At 46.2% G+C, this 20,179-nt stretch overlaps 1 protein-coding gene across 4 annotated transcripts; it reads left to right on the top strand.

Annotated features, from left to right (window-relative positions):
* Positions 1-61: 61 nt before the first annotated feature.
* On the top strand, positions 62-19,458 carry LOC308042922 (ral guanine nucleotide dissociation stimulator-like 1). 4 transcript variants are annotated; one of them, XM_080348691.1, is made up of 19 exons: positions 62-169; positions 505-639; positions 2,367-2,470; positions 3,328-3,512; positions 5,630-5,821; positions 6,966-7,143; positions 11,804-12,322; positions 12,954-13,064; positions 13,967-14,175; positions 14,762-14,839; positions 15,283-15,467; positions 15,752-15,876; positions 16,531-16,746; positions 16,974-17,077; positions 17,228-17,312; positions 17,702-17,788; positions 18,088-18,120; positions 18,950-19,039; positions 19,321-19,458. In XM_080348691.1, exons 7-18 carry the CDS (start codon positions 12,134-12,136, stop codon positions 18,965-18,967), a joined length of 1,440 nt encoding a protein of 479 aa, XP_080204817.1. In that variant the 5' UTR covers positions 62-169; positions 505-639; positions 2,367-2,470; positions 3,328-3,512; positions 5,630-5,821; positions 6,966-7,143; positions 11,804-12,133; the 3' UTR covers positions 18,968-19,039; positions 19,321-19,458. The 4 variants fall into 4 exon arrangements, with proteins under 4 accessions (XP_080204817.1, XP_080204819.1, XP_080204818.1 ...); XM_080348693.1 differs by lacking the exon at positions 2,367-2,470 and adding an exon at positions 1,061-1,264; XM_080348692.1 differs by lacking the exon at positions 2,367-2,470.
* Positions 19,459-20,179: the final 721 nt, after the last annotated feature.

Here is a 20,179-nt window from a genome sequence, read left to right as displayed (position 1 = left end):
GCAGGTGGGGCGGGACCGCCAGAAACAGCCGAGTCACGGTCGGCAGCGCCGGGCGGGTTGGGTGGGAGGTGGCGCTGCCGGTTGTGGTGTCGCCACCCGCCGTGGCGAGCGTGTTGCGAGTTCACGTGAGGGACCGAGCGTGTTCCCTCCATCCTCCCTCGCCTTTTGGGTGTGTTTTGTTTTCCTTTCACCTCCTTTTCTCGTCACCAGTGGTCACGGCGGGCGCAGCGAGGCCGTGGGGTGCAGGTGGAGGCTCTTCACACGCCCGGTGCAGCCTGAGGAGCGACCTGTGCCGGGAGCCCCCAGCGCCCCGCCCGCCATGTTCTGTCCCTCAGCGCCCGCCGCGGGCGGGGCGGCCCCTGCTCGGGGTTCGCTGCGGTTCCCGCTGCGGTTCCCGCCCCGTGCCCGCCGTGCTGCCTCCCGCCAGAGAACCGCAGAGCTCTGGCGTGAGTTATTTCCTTGCTTAGAGGAACAAAACCACACGTAAATGCTGTTCTCACATAGGTGGCTGTGCAAGGCGAAGACCCCGTTGCTTTGCGCCCAGAGCCAGAAGTGGCGCCGCTGCTGGAGAAGTTTGCCCGTAGGTTTCTTTGCTGCAGGACAAATTTAATTCATCTTCGCCCTCAAACAGCAGCCCAGGTAAGATGTTGGGGCACCACCAAGCCCCCCTGTTTCACACAGTGTCTGAACTGCACTTGGGCTACTGAAAACAGTTCTGAAATGTCTTACAAGCGTTCCTGAAGACTTGCTGCGTGTAGTTAGCACGTACTGACAGTTTTAAAGTGCTTTGAGACTAATTATTTAACATCAGGATATTTCAAGGTAGCGCTGAACTGGTTCCTGCTTTATGGAAACATGAACTGTGGTGTAAAATGCTAAGGGATTTATCCAAATCTGTTTCCTAGTTTGCCAACAAGAAAGGAGTTTGGTGTTCCCATCCCATTCCCCACAGGTTTTATCTGTATGTGCCCCGCTGCAGGCTCAGTGGGGTCAGTGCTGGCGGGAGGTCACTGTGCGGGATGCTGCACATGGAATCACCGCAATTCCAAACCCTTTATAGCCTGTGAGGAGCACACCCTGTGCTGTCAGTTCAGCACCTGAGCTGCAGGGGACTGCACAACATGAAGGCGCCATTGAAACAGCGCAATGTGGGGTCTGGAGTCACCAGAGACAGAAGCTTGAGAGCAACCTGCAAGAAGGAAACTGGGCTGTGACATGGAAACGTATAACAGAGCTCCTAGATAGAAGGGAAAAACTACACTGGGTGAGGTTAATCTTCAGCTCCTATTTTGGATTCTTTTATTGATTGCACACAGATGTTCATGTTAACTTTACAAAAAATCACAGAATGTTAGAGATTGGAAGGGACCTCGAAAGATCATCCAGTCCCATCCCCCTGCTGGAGCAGGAACACCCAGATGAGGTTACACAGGAAGGTGTCCAGGCAGGTCTTGAATGCCTCCAGAGTAGGAGACTCCACAACCTCCCTGGGCAGCCTGGGCCAGTGTTTTGTTACCCTCACTGAGAAGAAGTTTCTTCTCAAATTTAAGTGGAACCTCCTCTTCTATTCCAGTTTGAACTCATTGCCCCTTGTCCTACCATTGGTTGTCACTGAGAAGAGCCTGGCTCCATCCTCCTGACACTCACACTTTATATATTTGTAAACCATAATAAGGTCACCCCTCAGTCTCCTCTTCTCCAAGCTAAAGAGCCCCAGCTCCCTCAGCCTTTCCTCACACGGGAGATGCTCCACTCCCTTCAGCATCTTTGTTGCCCTGCGCTGGACTCTCTGCAGCAGTTCCCTGTCCTGCTGGAACTGAGGGGCCAGAGCTGGACACAATATTCCAGGTGTGGTCTCCCCAGGGCAGAGCAGAGGGGCAGGAGAACCTCTCTCAACCTACTGACCACCCCCTTCTAACCCACCCCAGGTACCATTGGCCTTGCTGGCCACAAGGGCCCAGCGCTGGCTCATGGTCACCCTGCTGTCCACCAGGACCCCCAGGTCCCTTTCCCCTACACTGCTCTCTAATACGTCATTCCTCAACTTATACTGGAACCTGGGGTTGTTCCTACCCAGATTCAAGACTCTACACTTGCCCTTGTTATATTGCATTAAATTTTTCCCCGCTCAACTCTTCATCCTGTCCAGGTCTCTGATGGCAGCACAGCTTCCAGTGTCAGCCACTCCTCCCAGCTTGGTGTCACCAGCAAACTTGCTGACAGTCACTCTATTCCCTCGTCCAAGTCATTGATGAATATATTGAATAACACCAGCCCCAGCACTGCCCCCTGAGGCACTGCACTGGACACAGGCCTCAACTGGACTCTGCCCCATTGACCACGACTCTCTGGCTTCTTCCCTTCAGCCAGTTCACAGTCACCTCACTACCCGATCGTCCAGACCGCACTGCCTCAGTTCAGCTGTGAGGATGCTGTGGGAGACTGTGTCAAATGCCTCACTCAAGTCAAGGTAGACCACGTGAGAATAGTGAAATGTGTTGTTTGTCTCAGTTTTACCAAATAAATAGTCTCTATTATTTAGTCTTTTCCACCAAAACAATTTAACATAATGCTTATCAAGGATTAATGCTTGAATAAAATAATATTCAGAACGGCTGTTAAATTAATTTCTCAAAACAGGGGTTTTATGCCATATTCGCAGGTATTTGAGATGTTACGAACACAGAAGGCTCCAATCTTTACAAAAAACACATTTAACTTACTATGAGTTACGTGAGGGCTGTAAATTGGGAAGTTTAGTTAAGCACAAATCTTAAGCGTTATGGCTGGTTTACTGTTCTTTCAATAAGATTATTGGGAATGATTTAGAAGTCTACAAACAGAAATCTAAACCAAGCAATATTTGTAAGCATCAGAATCTTTAGTACCATCATTATGTAATAAAATATCTGGATCAATGATTTAATCAAGAACATCATAGTTAGCCAGATTCGGAAATCAAGGTTCATCATAGATTAGTACATTATTATATTTTTACCATTCTGTTGGCATTGTAATCTTTCCTACAATGCCCCAATGAAACATGAATACCACTTGTTCTTAATGACTGTATAAATTATGTAAGAGTCTTTGTCCTGCAGCACAATCTTTCATGTAACCATTTGGCAAATTGCACCATACTTTGTTAACAACAAAATCTGAATTGTGATAGTCCTGTGTAATTAGTCTTCCCTCTTGGAGATGAAGTAAGTAGTAGCTCTGCACATTGTTCCCGATGAATTTAATTATCATCTTTATCCTATTTTTCTAATTTAAAACTGTACATAACACATAAAATTTTCAATCGGCAATCACCATCTTTTGCAGACTCTTCTCTGAAGTGTTATGCTAGAAACATGAACCTCGCTGGAGTTCTGAGTATCCTGTTCAGACACAGGAGCCGGCACTGGGAGCTGAAATGGAAGGTGTGCTCTGCAACCTTGGTCTAAAGCCACAGAACCTAGAACTGGCCCAGGCCTCAGCACATCCTCTTATGTCCTGGTTTAAAGCAGGTGATTGTACAGGGCGCATCATTCGGGTGTTTTGTTCAGTCTGGGTTTTAATACTCCAGTCTGGAGACTTCTACCACGTGGCTCCTGTACACGGTTCCTATATTGCTGAAAGGTTTTCATTTTCAGGTAGCTTAATTTTTCCCTGAGCATTTAATTCTGTTCCTACTTAGTGAATTCTGTTACTAGTATTTACTTGCTACCAACAACTACAACGTAGTTTACCACGGTACTGCATTGTTTCAATTTAAAGAAGTGGGATCTGAAATGACTTGTGGTTCTTGTTAAGTAGCATTGCAAGGGTGAGTGCTTTAAATCTCAACCCCCATTTTAGGCCTCCATCACAGTAACGCTTTCTAATGATTATTTTTGTTCTGGGTTCTACAATAAGTTCAGAAATTTGTAGATGAGCTTGTTCTCTCTTGGGAACTTATCCCACAAGATGCCTAGATTATTTTTAATGTCTGCTTTCCCCAGTTATGCAGCATTTCTTCTTGCATGACATATTGCTTTAGCATATGAAACACAAAACAGTATTTGCTTTTAGGATCACTGTATTTGTACCTCGTTTCAGCGTCTCAATTTTCCATTGCTTCTTTTTCTTTTTGTTTTCTCCTTCCAAAAGGGAATACTGTGTGGGCATGGTTCTAGGCTTTTACATTTGTGGCCACCCTAGTAATTTTCTTCAGATTATACATTAGAAATGAATCCACATGTTAGCCTGTATGACTGAGAGAAATAGGTAAAATACCAGTGTAACTGTCAAATTGTATCATCTTATGGTTCAATTTGTATATTATTCTTTCCATTTAAAACTGTGGAAACAGAATAGCTGTCTTCATAAAAAGAAAGGGGTTTTTTATGTGTTGGCAATGTTTCAGTTTGCTATTTTAGTTAGCTATATGACCTGCAAAGCTGATAAAAATGGAAAATTGCTCATTTTGAAACCTGTGATATCAGAATGAAAGGCAAGAATTAAATACTTTTCCAACTTGCTGCAAACATTTAAGAAAATGTCCTTATTACTTCACACAGCCAAGATTCTTGTGTATATCATATAACCCAAAAGATAACAAAAAAGAAAATCTTTAGCACTTTAGTGTGCTTGATCATGATGTTAACAAAACCTAAAATTCCTGCACTTTTGTAAAATTACATTGACAAAAGTATCTCAACCATAACATGTGAGATTTAGGTTTCCTTTAGACAACAGAAGCTTGAGTGATAAAAAATAATGTGATGGGCACAAGTGTGAAATTAGTATTCTTCCATGGATGCTTCACTATTAACCACTTGGTTCACTCAAGCAAATAGTACTATATAACCACCAAACATTATCAGATGTGTTTAAAAATTTGTAAAACTTTTTGCTGTTCTTTGGTGCTATACTGTGAGGATACGAGAGGTTTAATGTTCAGTGTGCAGAGCAAGTCAGAGTCATTACCACATACTTGTTGTTCTGGTGCCCTCTGCTGCAATAACCATCCTTTTGGGTTCTGAATCCACCTCGGAGAGGGCCAAGAGCCTCTGCCAAGTGCCATTTGCTGCCACCTTTTTATCTTGCACTTTAGCTCCTTCATTTATTTCCTTTTCTTCTCTGTCTCAACAAAAAGCAGAAGCATGGCCCTTTATTACCTTTCCTTCCTCCAGCAGTACTTATGTTGAAATGTGTTCTTTTCCTTCATAACATTGTCCCATCACATTTTCCTACAGCAGCCTTTCATTGAGCTTAGGAAAGTAACATGTGAGCTGAGATGATAAAGAATTAAGAACATTATTTTTGCTTTGAAGTGGAGTGGTTAATTTTAACTCTGCAGGTTGATTCAGAAAAATGTGCTAAGGAGTATGTGATTGTGATTTACTATCACCTTTGACTTCATCACCTATAGATCTAAAGGGTACTAAAAACAATGCTGTCATAATCAATTGCTAAATATGTTTTCATGTGGAGAGCATACACTTTGATATGCAGTTTTTGAAAAATTATTCTTCAGAATGTAGTATAATACATTCATATAACTTAAAGTGTTACAGTATTCCACAGTAGCTTCATGTTGCCCTATTAACATAATGTTTACAGCTTAAAAACTAATTATTTAATATTTTTCCTTCTTTGTTAGGTTCTTGTCATAGGAGGAGAATACTGACCTGACATGGAAGTCAAAACATCATTTAGTAAAGCCAGTAGGATTCCTGAAACTCTATCCAGATTAATCAATGAAGAATTTGTCCTGGTTTATCAGCAGTTGGAGGATGCTTCTGGAAAATATGAAGAACTTCAGCTAAAAGTTCATGATTATTTTAAATGTGTGGTAAGATTTGTATTGATCAAAAGATTGCAACTTCTTTGGAATATTTAGTTAAAGATACATGTGTGTGCTTGAGGAGACAATTTTTGTACTTGCTTTTTATCAGTGAAATTAACATCTCGGATTAAGCAAACCTGTCCAAAACTGGCAGTTCAGTTTTTCTTTTAATAACTTATTTGGGCATCAGCTTTGTTAGTATTCTGTGGCTTTATACATTAGTAAAGGACTACAAAGCTATTTTCAAAGGCTGAGCTTCAGATTAAAGCTTGGGAAGTATTCTTTATGTAGCGACTAGAGACTCTGAATGTTGTTATCTTAAAAGCATGTAATTAGACTGCATAGGAATAGGCCACAGAGGGTCTTGATTTTGAGTTTTTAATTTAGGTTTCCTGTTTAGTGCTACTCTAGGCATGACTAAGACCATTTCTAAAAGCTTTCTACCTCTAAACAGCAGAACATTTTAGCATTTTGGTGGCAGTTGATTGGTTAATTACAAATTTGCCCACTTGAGTTGCAGTAGCTGATTTACTGGTTTGGGCCCACTTGGAACAATAGGAATTTGTTCCCCTTGAAATGACAGTAAGTACTTAGTCTGTCTTTGCAAAACCGTTTGGCAGTTATTTACAACCAATGATTTCCGTCTGTGTTAAACACTAGTTATGTTTGGAAAGAGGCAAGAGACCTGGAGGTAGAATCCACGGTGCAACTTTATTATGGGCCATGGCTTTTGTTTGATCTGCAAATGGGTCTCACCATGTTCTTGCCACTTCCTTAGACTTGCACCCCTCCTATGTGTGGGACAATTGGATTGGATATGACTAAAAAAGGAAAATTTTCTTTAAGACTAATCTATAGAAAGTATGTTGGTGTTTGTTCTGAATGGAGAATCTAAACACACAAACCTGTTTTTTTAAGAGAGGTCTACAGTTTTTAGGTGGGTGGTTGTTGGATTAGCAGTGAGAATATGTACATTATTTGTAATGGGATGGGACAATGGATTATGTTTGATTTTATTTTGTTGATCCTTGATGTGCTGTCTTGTTCAGTAAAGTTTCTTTTGCATCAAGTAAGACTATATGTTTGGAAAATAATAGTGAAAGTGAAACTACGAGTACCTTTAAAAAATGTCATCTCCTCCTGCTTACAGGTATTTTCAAATGGAGATATCAGCTGGAGAAGGCAATGGAAGAGATACTGAGGGATTCGGAAAAAGACCAGAACAATTTCCCTGCTCTCCGAGGAGGTTACAGCGAGGCAGGAGATGGGGTCAGCAGGTCAAACAAATCAGCCATCTCTGCACCTCCTTTTAGACCCTTCTACTACAGGTATTGCTGAAGTGCTTCCCCCTGGAATTCCCTGGGTCCTCCTCTCCTTTCTTGATTAGTTGAGGATTATAGACTGGAATGAATTCTCACCAGATTGATACCCTGTGCTGCTCCATTTATATTCAGATAATTTTCATCTTGTCTCCAGCCCTAGATGAGTTAGGACTCTGTATCGTGTAACTTGCTGAGTGGACTGGAGTTGAGGTGGAGAATCAGCTGATGGTGTATGAGAAGTTTCAGGGCAGTTTCACTGTGCTACCTGCAAATGAAATAGACCCTGAGCAAACTGAGAGACTTTTCGGCTTTGGTTCTATCACCAGGTGTCAGTAAGGACAGCTTTACATTTGATATTTGGTAGGAGTGGTTATGGTACTTTTCTGGTATTTGAAGTTGTGGTAAAAAAGGGAGGACTGAAAGCTTTTTATTTAATTAATATAATATAATATAATATAATATAATATAATATAATATAATATAATATAATATAATATAATATAATATAACTTATGCGTGTCCAGTTCAGTTTCAAATTTCTTTTGAAATATTTGTTTGATTTTTACATGAAAAGAAGAAACGGACCTTGTAATACTCAAACATTCTTGGGTTTTTGCTTTTAATTGCCTTTCTGAATGTGGTGTTAGGATACTCATGACATTCAAATGCTTTGGATTTTGCTTTCTGTTGTTTTGAAGCAGTCCAAAACCATGCATTTATTGCAGTCCTGCGTTACCAGCATCTCACTGTTTAGTAGAAGTAATGAGGTGAGCATGTCTGAGCTGTGTTACACCTTGGAGCATATGAATCTGTCAGATAATTGTGCTAGAACAAGTTGGGACTCAACCTGCTGGTGAGAAGCAGCGATCTGCTGGTGGAGGCTTCGAGACAAGTGAGATTCCTTTGTAGCTGTGCAGTGAGAGGATTCAAACGTTCATCTCTGAGTGACGGTGAAGAGCTCAGGAATGGCTGGTGACTCCTGTTGTATTTCCTGGCAATTAGATGAGGGGCGATCCCTTCTGGACAGTATAACCTGACCTTTTGTGCAAAGTATTTGCACAAGAAGTGGACCATGCGTGTGAAGACTATCAGTTAATGTAATTAGGAGTAGACTCTTGTTACTACAGTAGTAGTAGGTATTGTATTAATTTTATTTAGGAAATTACTTCTCAATTGCTCAATTTTTAAAAACAGCAAGTGCCACCAGATGGCAGTCTTATCAAAAGAATAACAGTAGTATAATTCCATTTTAGTGAAAAGGGAATTCGAGATAGCAGGAGAATCAAGGGAAAGATCCACAGCCCCCCGCGCCCAAACCTACGATTGATCTTTTGAACTTGCTTTGAAGCTCTTATTACAAAAGTGAAGCTAAAGTCTTACAGAAGGAACATACAGCACAATTTTTTCGCATCGTTCTTTTGTGTTGTAAAATGTAAAACTTCCCACCTCCTGGTGTTCAGATGGGCCCATGGCTGGGCGGGGGGGATGGAACAGGTTCCTCTTTGTTGAGTTACTTAGGCCCTTCCTGCCTTTGTGGCCTGTTTGACCTGAGTTTTGCCTGTTTTAATCTAGGCCTAAGCCAGTACAGAAATGATGTTTGTTCCTGTCTCCCAAGTTTGAGTCTTGTGTGGCGCTACCCAGGTTCTGCTATTAAATCACGGTTGTTTGCAGTATTCAAGAAGAAAATTCTGTTTAATGATCGGGGGCTTTAAGAAAGTTGTTCTGAAGAGTGAAATAACCTTTCATTCTGAGGAATGGGAGGATTGACGCAGTTCTCAGTACAGTGGTGTTTAAATGTAGTGTGCTGCCAGTCATACGGAAGAGTTAATACCGAGTTACATAGGGGTAGCTTAAGCTGATGACTAGACTGGAGTCCTTAGAACTGCTGTACAGAATATTTGTTGGTTGCTCGGTAGCACTGGAAACTTAAAGATCACGTTCTCATGTTCACTTAAAACCATCAGCCTTATCTGTGGGTAGCATTCCTAAGAGGAGACATTAAATATACCATGATGTGAGTCTGTTCTCATGGAAGCTGTATTTAGAATTATCTGCCTAGAAGCTATCTATCCTAGTGGATCTGCAGGTTAAATGAGTCATCTGCAGTTGCTCTAAATAAATCTCTTCATTCTTTGTCTTTCTTTTCAGGGTGCTAATTATGATGATGGGGGAAAAAAAAAAGCCCTGAGTTTAGAACATCTTGTCTTAGCCTTGGAAGAAGGCTTTTTCTTTTCTTTTATAGTAAGGGTGGCAGCTACCTGGCCATTTACATTTTCTTTTTCTTCCCTGTGCAACCCAACTGGGGCAGATGGGCATTATAAGGACTTTACTGTTTCATAGGCCAGAGACTCGTGTTCCCATTGCAGATATTTGGGATTATTATCTGTTCTCTTTATTTCTTTTCCCACATCCTCATCCACATCCTACATGCCCACAGAATGTCAGTCAATGTCCCTCCGGAGCGCTGGGTCTTGCAGCTCATGTGTCTGAGCGCACCAGCCTCGTGTTCCCCTGACCTGGCTGCGGCGTGTCTGTGTGTGCGCGGCTCAGTGCCATCTCTGGTGTCATGACTGTGTAATAAAGACATTCACAAGCAGGCATGTTTTTCCATATTCCTGTTCTTTCTGTTTTGATGAAAGGCCAAACATGATTTCCTCCCACCAATAATGATTTAAAGTACCTACTATATTAGTGTTATGCATAATCAGTTTCAAAATGCAGCAACCACATATAGAAAATTGACATCATACATTCCCTAAAAACCATCCCTAGCTTTTAGTATTATTTTTTCATTTTAGCTTTTTCATCTGAGCAGATATACTAAATATATATATATATTTGCAAAGGTTGTGCAATATCAACCTCACTTCATTCTTAATTATTAATATTGTAATAGATATTTCTGGTAACCCGGTCATCTAAGGTCCCTTCTTTGGGGGTAACAATTTTTAAAAATATCACTGTTTACGTGTGTCTGGGGAACCTGCTCGAGGGCAACAAAGCAATGAACTGCGGGGGTGCTGGTCAGACTGTGCGGGTCTGGGTTGCGTTTGCAAGGGCCGGCAGTAAAATGGCAGCGTGTGGTGCGTGTGCGTGAAGCAGCCCCGGGAGCGCTCGCCCCTCGCTCTGCCGCAGCACGAGCTGTGTCCCAGTGTTCCGGTTCGATCCCCCGCTCCCAGCTCGGTCCGTCTGTCCCGGTGCCGGCGCTTTGTCCGGCTGAGCGAGGGCGCGGGCTGAGGGCGGGGCAAGGGGGCGCGCGCGGGAGCGGCGGTGAGCCGCGATTGGCCGGCTGCGGGCGGCACGTGCTGCCGCGAGGCCGCGTCCGGTGGCCGCGGTGCCGCCGGAGCCGTTGCCGCCGTTGGCGTCGGGGCGAGCGGTCGGTGCGAGAGACAGAGAGACAGACAGACAGACAGAGAGACAGAGAGCGGGAGCGCGGGGCTGGCGGGGCCGGCAGCAGCGCCGCCTGCGGACACGGCGCCATGTGCGGGATCAGCTGCGGGCCCTGCTGCGGACGGGTAGGAGCGAGCCGGGCCCGCCGCCCGCCCTGCCCCGGGGCTGCGGGGGACACGGGGCCGGCAGCTCCGAGTGCCCAGAGAAGGGCGTTGGTGACGCTGCGAGTGACGAGTGACGGGGCGGGGTCAACGGCACCAGCTGTGCCGGGGGAGGCTCAGGTTGCTGTTGGGAACAATTCCTACCAGAAATGGGAGGGACATGATCGGGGAGTGAGGTGACTGTGAACTGGCTGAAGGGAAGAAGCCAGAGAGTCGTGGTCAATGGGCAGAGTCCAGTTGAGGCCTGTATCCAGTGCAGTGCCTCAGGGGCAGTGCTGGGGCCTATATTATTCAGTATATTCATCAATGATTTGGATGAGGGAATAGAGTGACTGTCCACAAGTTTGCTGGTGACCCCAAGCTGGGAGGAGTGGTGACACTGGAAGCTGTGCTGCCATCAGAGACCTGGGCAGGATGGAGAGCTGGGCAGGGAAAATGGGTATTAAACATTGGAGCAGCTGCCCAGGGCAGCGGTGGAGTCACCGTCCCTGGAGGGGTTTGAAAGGCACACAGATGAGGTTCTGAGGGACACGGGGCAGTGCCAGGGGTGGGTTAACGGTTGCACTCCATGATCTCTTCCAACCACATTGATTCTATGATTGTCACAGGGGCACCCTGAGGGTAGATTAAGGGACAACAGGTTCCAAAACAACTTTTATTAAACCGCTGGGAAACGGGGTTTTAGCACTCCAAAAGTGACTTAAATAAATGCACCCGCGAGTATGTGAGGAGTAACTTCACACTGTGGGTGCCCCTGAAGCCTCCAAACATCCCCCACACTGGCTGCGGGTGCCCAGCGGCTCCTGGCGCCTCGGCGCTCCCTTCTGCTGACGGCCCTGGCCAGGGGCTCTGGGGCCAAACAAAAGCAGCTGTTGGCCTCAAACAGCAGAGAGAGAGGGAGATGTGCCTGCTCCTTCCATACTGAAGGAGATGGGGGAGAGAGGGGGGTTTACATCCTGCCACATTGAACCTATCATACAGTCTATATTTTGCATTGTAATAGTGCCTAAAGTTCAGGGTTCATGTGATCTTGTCCTGTAACTTCTGCAAGGACATTAAAAGTAAACGTGTTGCTATCTGCAATTCAAAACTGCCTTTCTGTTGTTTTCTAACAGGCTCGGAACTTCCCCCTTCGGAACCTGTGTGTTTGGAGATGTTGGAGGAGACCAAGGAGGAGGACACCCAGGAGGAAGAGCCATGAGGAAGATGTGGAGTCTCTGCACAGCCTGGAGGAGACTGTGCCCAAGCCAACCCAGGAAGATGTGGAGACTCCAGAGCGCGTTGACGAGACTCCAGAGCACGTTGAGGAGACTGTACGCAAGACAAGAGAGGAAGATGTGGAGGCTCCAGAGCGCATTGATGAGCCCACAAGCGAGATAAGAGAGGAAGACACAGAGACTCCTGAGCATGATGAGAACACTCTAAGCAAGACAACAGAGGAAGAGATGGAGACTCCAGAGGGCATTGAGAACAGCCTAAGCAAGGCAACAGAGGAAGACACCGAGACTGCAGAGTGCGTAGAGGAGACTCCAAGCAAGCCAGCTGAAGAAGACATGGAGACTCCACAGAGCCTGGAAGACAATGTGAGGAACCAGCCTGGGGAAGATGTGCAGGCTCCACAGAGCGTTCAAGAGGCAAGTCACTGCTGTACAGACAGTTGTATCTGACTAGGGGATATTTTAGACATAAAGGAGGTAAAAACAAACAGAAAAGCAACCCCCAAAAAACCCCAAATCCTGGTTTCCCCAAACTGGGATTTGGTTGAACTGCACTCAAATCCTTTCTAATTGAGTTGTTGCTGTGCTTAAGGCTGTGGTAGTTAGTAAAGCCCTGAAACTTTAATTATTCAAGTGGTATGTATGATGAAATAACATTATGTGGTTGCAGGGGGACCAGTATATGTATTTCTAAAGTTAATTGATACGTGTATTTTCAATTCTCTAGTGCTTTGCTCCTCAACATGTATCACCTTGTTAATACAGCGGCTGTTAGTGCTGGGGTTCAGGAGATCTGGACTCTCTGGTTTAATTCTTACCTCTTTCATTGGCTTGTGCAGTAATTTGTGCACTCAGCTCCTCTCTGCTTTCAGTTAAAAGTCCAAAAATCCCCAGGTAACTAAAGGCAGCGAAAACGTGGCATCTTAAGTGAGCGTTGTTGAGGTGTTGTGAGATCCCGGTGTTGGCATGCTGGTGTCTGCAGCCTGCGCTTGTGCGGGGACCATGTTCCTTTCTCTCTGACTTGTTTCTCTTGGCCCTTTCCTGGCAGAGCACAACTGAGGATGGAGCTGAAGACGCACAAGAAGGAGCTGTTGACTGCGACCCCCTGAGAAGAGCGCAGGTCCAGCAGACTGAGGGTGAAGGAGCAAGATGGCTCGGGGTAAGTGAAGCTGGCGTGGTGGCCAAGTCCCCAGCTGATTCAAGTGTCCTCACTTCATTGCAATCAGTGCAGCTGTGGCAGTTTGAGCCAGAGGGTCAGGAGGTGGGTAGAACTTTGATGTTATGTTGTGATGTTTCTACATTTTCCTCAGGATCAAAGGCAATAATATAAGAACTTGCTTTGGTGTAGTGTCCAGGTTGGTAGTATAAAGACTTTGAGCGGCAGATTTCTCACCTCTGCCCCCTGTTTTTACCAGGAGATATATCAGAAAGTACTTTTGACCTCTGGTACATTTCCCAGCTGATGGTTTTGTGCAAGAAGTGGGGAGCATTTTGAGCATGTCTGTGTCCCACAAAGATACTTCAGAAAGAAATGCCGCTCTAACTGAAAATTTCACAGAACCCTTGTTAAAAGGAATACAACAGTAATTGTTCGTGTTGAGTGTGTTGGGCTTTATTACCAATTCCTTTACCTACTGAGAAGCTTGAAATCTTGCTTAGTAACTCCTTGTTGAGGTACCAGTAAGTGAAGGTACTGAGATCTTTCATGCAGCAAGAAGTCTAATAAACCTTTCTTAAACTTCTTGATGCTAAGAAAGCATCCGGGGTTTTTGAATGGTTGGCCCTATTAGGAGGGAATTGTCAGTTTAAAAGCCAACCATGAGATTACAGCTTAAGCACTGGAAACACTTGCCTGTTTAAATAAGAAATGTCTTTATTGTCCTCCAGTATTTGCTACAGAATTTGGTGGTTGGAGAGCCAAAACTGACAAAATTGTTTAGTAAGTAGAGATGGACTATTCCTGTGAAAAGGTGGAATGGAATCTGTGTTTCATTGTGCAAGCTGTGTCGGGGCTCTGGCTTCTGTCTGATTATGTGCTTTGTCTTTGTTTGCACTTTGTAGGCTGAAGGAGACCAGTTACCTGCAGAACACACTGTCAGCCCGGACGAGACGTGCAAAAGCAGGGCCCTGAAAGCTGGAACTTTGGAAAAGCTGGTGGAGATGCTTCCGATGGCATTTGCAGATAACGATTTTACATACATCAACACCTTCCTCTCCACATACAGGGCCTTTGCTTCCACCAGCACAGTCCTGGAGCTGCTCCTGGACAGGTGAGAGCCGGGACAGAACGGAAACTGAGCCATCATTTATTGTACACGACAGGGGGATGTTGACAGGAATTTCTTCCCCTACTTTTAGTGGACATGCAGTTAATAACCTGATGGACAGAGGTCAAGAATCCTGCCAAATTCAGGGTTTCAGCATAAACACACCATGTGTAAATGCACGCTGCCCACACCCCAGCTCTCATTAAAGCTTAAGCGCCAGGTGGGGAAAGTGTGCGTGGTCTGAGCACTAAGGAACCAAACTGGGACCGACACAAGACAATCAATACAGCTTTTCCCTTAAAAAAAGACCAGAATATGTGTGGGCCGTAAAGTCACACCTAGAATAGATTCCTACTTGTTCCGTCTTGCAGTCAGTTCTGGGTTTGATGGGTTTGTGGTGTTTTCTGAGCAGCCGTTAAAATGTTCACACTCAGATGTCCCATGAACTTCTCGTCACCCGTCTTCATGCCAACTGGATATGAATATGCCAATGTGTATATGTTTATGCCAGTTGTATATGGATTTTGCTATTTGGGATTTTGCTTTTGCTCAGTAGCGGTTCCTCTAAAGAGCCATCTCATTTTTCCAGATACGGAAACCTGGAGATCTCGGGCTCTGAAGAGCGTGGAAACCAGAATTGCCCCGGATCCAGCACAGTGCTCAGGACGTAAGTTTGGGTTTGCAGCGCCCAGCGAGCCCCAGTCAGGGTTCAGTGCTGGAGCGGGACGTGGGCAGCAGAGCTGTTGTTTCCTTTGACAATTCACAGCCTGTTTGCTTCAAGGAGCTTGTGTACAGGCCGAGTATCAGGTGTCTCATAACACATCCAGTAATACAACGCAGAGAAAATCTTTAAATATTTTGAATGACTGTGCTGGTTTCTCAAGGTGTAATTGAAGAAGCGGCCATTAGTTTCCTATGAAGTATTGTCTTAATAATATTTCTTGCATGAAAAGAACAAATTAAATTCTCTGCTCACAGAAGTGTCCATAGTGCCTTCACACGGGGGATGAATGTCTCAGTGTTCCCGTTGTTACATTAGGTACAGATCCATGTGATTGCATCAGTACCTGCTGCATACAACCCATGTGCTCTCTCTGAATTTGCTCACAGTGCGATCGCGTCGATTTTACAAGCTTGGCTCGACCAAAGTGCCGACGATTTCCAAGAGCCGCCCGACTACGTGTGTCTGCTGAAGGTGCTGAGTTATCTGAAGAAGAACGTGCCCGGCTCTGACCCGGAGAAGAGGGCAGAGAACCTCCTGGAGCAGTTCCAGAAAGAACAACTGGAGAAGGATGGTAAAGTACCTTTCTGTGCTGTCTGGGTGTTCTCCCAGCGTCAAGCCTGCCACGTCCCCTGATCCAGGGCACAAAGCTTCCTGTGCCGTGAGCCAAAAAGTCTCTTTGCCAATTTAGTCTTCCGGTCCTTCTCTTTCTCACTAAAATATGCAGCACAGTGAGGCCGTTACACCAGGCAGGTCCCTTTGCATGTTCTGCTATTGTATGTAGTGATTTTTCAAATATCTGCTTTGGTTAATTGTTTTCTGTCTAAATTCACTGACTCGTGTTTCCACGCTGGCCAGACGCGTTCCACAGTCTTTCTCCCTGCGACCTGGATGAGAAAGAGGAACTGGAGATCAGCGGGGCAGCAGAATTCTCGTTGTTCCAAGAAGAGCTGGTGGCAGAACAGCTGACGTACATGGACGCGGTGTGTCGATCATACGTATTACCTGAAATGCTCGGGGAAATAGTTCTGGGCTTCTCATTGTTTGTTTGTCTGTTTGTTTTTTAACTTAAATCAATGTCAGTCTGGCGTTCCAGAACCGCTCTGTTGCTGGGACACAGAGCACAGCTCTGCTTGGTTATCCAAACTCGCTTCTCTCATTGGGCTTTTCCTTCAGTTCTCCTGAAGGTGTTTGTCTTTTATTTACAGTGTGAATGTAGACTGTGTAGCCTCTTTTGCAAAAAGTTTAATATTTGACCCCTCAGAAATAGCGTATTTTGACTGTATTTTAGGCTACCTCACCTGAAGATGCATAAGTACTTTTAACTGTAGTGCTCCAATTCGGTTTATTTGTATCAATCTCTTTCAAAATTATCATTATATATGGAAGTTTATCCCCTAGATAATGTAAGTGATAGAAAAGTGTCTCTTCTTTTGCCAGGACTGTTTAGCTGACAGTTCTTTTAGGGCATCAGGCCTAAAGAGTTATAGCCAAGTGTATATTTTAAACTAAGAGAAAACCAATATTTCCCCTTTAATACCATATTAGCTTCAGATGCAGTTTGTACTGTAAACACACGTTTCTTCGTGTGGGCAATAGCGATCCAGGCTGACTTGGACACCTCTGGTTCCCTGCAGACACTCTTCAAGAACGTTGTGCCCCACCACTGCCTGGGCTGCATCTGGTCCCGCAGGGACAAGCAAGAGAACAAACAGCTGGCACAGAGCGTCAGAGCCACCATCTCGCAGTTCAACGCCGTCACCAACTGCGTGGTCAGCACCGTCCTGGACAGCAAAGGATTAAAGACCCGGCAACGAGCGAAGATCTTGGAGAAGTGGATCCGTATCGCACGTGTAAAGCGTTTATTCACCACTGTTTAACGTTCCTTGTGCGGGTGCCGCGGAGCTGGGAGGGGACAGGGGGGTTATGGGGAGTGATATTTTTGATGCTCAGTCTTTGTAGAGCTGCCCGCTTAGCAGGGAGAATGTGCAGCAAGCAGGACACGGGCAGACAGAAGAGCACTGACTGTTGGTGGTGCTGACGTTTAATGCTCCTGTGTTTCTAACCGCTCCTTTCACAGCAATGTAGGATCCTGAACAGCTTTTCCTCTTTGAAGGCCATTGTTTCTGCCTTGCAGTCCACCTCCGTTTATCGCCTGAAGAAGACCTGGGCCTGCGTTCCAAAGTAAGGCTGTGCAGTGTGTCTCTGGATGTGTTTTGGTGCTTTTATCTTTTATGTGCCCAACCGTTAACAATTCAGGAGAAAAAAATAGTACCCTGATCTGATTCAGAGTGCTTACAAACAACTTAAATGGTTTAATCCTTTCCTGTACAGGGACATAATGCTGATGTTTGAAGAGCTTTCCGAAATCTTCTCCGAATCTGACAACTTTGCGGCGAGCAGGGAGCTGCTGATGAAGGTGGGAATGAGCTTGAGTTGCCAGGCTGGTGATCTCACCCAAAGCCGAGCTCAGCCCTGTTCCTACCCAATGAACTCCCGTATGCGGTGCTGTGGGAAGACGGGTCTGTAAATCCCGGGCTTTTCTGCTAGGGCGAGAGGTGCCGCACAGCGAGATTTGACGCAGATGAGTTACGAATGGGCACTTTGGCTTTATGCCGCTCTGGACAGACATGAACCGCTGGCTGGGATCCTAAGGATGGTGTCATGAAAGCATCATTTACCAGAGCACTGTTTGGTGAAGCAGACGAGTTGTATTTTGTTTGCTTACACAGGAGTATTCTGGCATTCTAATTAGTATTATTATTATTTCTCAGTCAATTAATCCCCCATTGCTCTGACCATTTGCAGGGAGTCACCCAAGGCACGGTACCTTACCTGGGTACCTTCCTGACAGACCTCGTCATGCTGGACACAGCCCTTCAGGACTATCTCGAGGTAATTTGGGGCAATTTTTGGCATCCTACATATCCTCCCTCCCTTCCAGACACTGTGTCTGGTCCTGTGTCTTCCCCCGGGTTCTAATGCAGTTCTTAAAAATAGAGGAATCTATTTAAGAAATAGACTCAGGTACACGAGTGCTGTGGTTTGTCCTAGAGCTGGAAACAGGTCTTTGCAGAAGCCTTTGCTCAGGGCAGCTCTGGCCTTTCCCTTGGTGTCGCTACTTCATCCTGTTTGTGGTTGACTCCAGCCAGCCCGTGCTCTTCTCCTCTGATCCCTTCTCTGTCCTCCAACAGGGCGGCCTGATCAACTTTGAGAAGCGGCGAAGGGTGAGTGGCCGGTGACTGTTCTGTGATGGTCAGTTGCTGACGCTCTCTGCTGGAGCGTTCTCTTGGTGAGGTCTGTTGTCCTTGCTCGGGCGTATCCAACAGCCGCTCACGTTACTGCAGATGGTGAGTGCGAGTGTGAGCGCACGCCGTGCAGAGCCGGTGAGGATCAGGCTCTGCTGTCATCACAGGCACCTCTAGTTATTTCCCTTGCTTGGTGCCTGAGAACCAGCTCCGTGCAGAGCGGGATTCCTCTCTGGGCGCCGCTCTGGCCACGCAGGGCTGAGCGGGAAGGGTGAGCTGCAGAGCTGCATTGTTTGAAACAGCGGTTCTTGAAAGAGTCACTTCTGCAACTGAAACCGCCCTGCGGGTCAAACTCAGTTTGTCCTGGATCTGTTGCTGTGTGTGGGTAGGATATTAACGAGACTGGCTTTATTTTTCTAATTGGAATTCCTATTTTATTATTTGTTTTCTTAGGAGTTTGAAGTAATCGCACAAATTAAACTCTTGCAGTCTTCATGTAACAGCTATTGCATGTCAGCTGATCAGAAATTCGTGCAGTGGTTTAGGAGGCAGCGGCATTTAAGTGATGAGGAGAGGTAGAGTCTCAGCCCGGCTGGCGAAGCAGCTTTTCTGCCCCGCACGCAGGTTCAGGTTCTCTCAGCCTTGAGCTGTGCGCTGCCGGGAGCTGCTCCCGGAGAGTGGAAACACACACGCACAGAGCTGCCTCCTCCTTGTGGGGATGCAGCCCTCTGGGACGTGGGCATGACCCAGGGCTGCTCAAATATGGCCACTCTGAGATATTTAACTCATGCTGTTGCCTGTTCTGCAGTTTCCGGCTTTCACGTGAAATTGAAGGAGCTGCTGACAAGAGTGTCGCATCGGCCAAAGCTCAGAGGAGCGTGGTAAAGAGATTCAGCCTGTGAGTATAACGGTTTGGTGCCTGAATATGAACTGGAATAAATCAAACACCAGCTGACAAACCTGGCTGGGGATCCAGAACAATGGATTTTAGTGCTGGATTATAAATCCAATTCAAATTTGCAGCAGCAAAACAGAGTGAACAAGGATAGAGTCTAATTTGCAATACACACACAAAGAATAGGCCACTCGAGACAGGAAAGCACAAGAGCAGGTCAAGTTGTTGAAGCAAGTGGCAGCTTTGCTCAGCCCAGCTCTGCTGTGCTTTCTTTTCTCCCCTAGGCCGTTCCTGGGCTTGGGGGTGAGCGCCCACAGCGCACCCGTCAACGCGCAGCCCAAACCTGCTCCAGGTGGGAGCTCTGGGGACAGCACGGTCACCATCGTCCCTCCCAGCGCCACTGCCGAGGAGCCTCAGCACAAGGTAGGGCCTGGGCCCTGTGTTCAGCACAAACAGCCTGTGCGAGGCTGCTGACGCTGCCGGCGGCCCCAGGCGCTTGCCCAAGCCTGTGGGTCTTGACTAGAGCGTTGCGTGCAGTGGAATGGAGGGCCCTGAGCTCTGGGAAAGGCAGTTTTGGGGGGAAAGCTCATCTGCATCAGCCCAGCCTAATTGTGGGGCAGGCGGAGCAGCTGAGCAAGGGAGAAGCAGGTGAGGCCAGAGCTCGCCAGCCCTGGGGTTTGAGCTGCCAGGAACTGCCCAGACCAAGCCTTGTCTGGGCTGGGTTGTGTTCCCAGGGAGCTTTGTCCTACAGACTCTGCTCTCCTGACCTAAACTGCCTTCACTGGGCCGCTGAAGCCCTTGTTAAGGCTGTTGTGCTCAAGAGTGTCATCTTTAGCTTTTGGACCTTTTCAATTAAATGGTAATCAATGTGTTTGATCTCGTCTCCCCCCTTGCTGCCATCTGATGACAAGTGCTCCAAGAAGTGCCCCGACTCCGTGACTCCCATTACAACAGAAGTGCCGCCAGTCCTGCCACGTTACAACCAGCAGAACGGAGAGAGCTGCATCATCCGGACCAGCGTAGAAGAGGACAGAAGTGGCACCATCTACAGGAGCATCCTGGTGGGTGATGTTTTCAGCCCAGGTGACTTGAATGGTGCTTTTAGTTTTGGAAACACCTATTCACTGATCCAACCTCCTTGGC

This window comes from Nesoenas mayeri (assembly GCF_963082525.1).
Source record: "Nesoenas mayeri genome assembly, chromosome: 8".
In the NCBI taxonomy this organism is placed as follows: domain Eukaryota; kingdom Metazoa; phylum Chordata; class Aves; order Columbiformes; family Columbidae; genus Nesoenas; species Nesoenas mayeri.
Note: the sequence above shows the minus strand (reverse complement) of the source record. Positions and strands in the feature narration are given on the sequence as shown.

What these genes read in the sequence shown, in the direction of transcription:
- LOC308042922 (XM_080348692.1), top strand. Translation starts at nt 12,134, where the DNA reads ATGGAGACTCCAGAGGGCATTGAGAACAGCCTAAGCAAGGCAACAGAG. An exon ending in AAGGAGCAAGATGGCTCGGG is followed by an intron (nt 13,065 to 13,966) that starts GTAAGTGAAGCT and finishes TGCACTTTGTAG; the next exon opens with GCTGAAGGAGACCAGTTACC. An exon ending in AGCTGACGTACATGGACGCG is followed by an intron (nt 15,877 to 16,530) that starts GTGTGTCGATCA and finishes GGTTCCCTGCAG; the next exon opens with ACACTCTTCAAGAACGTTGT.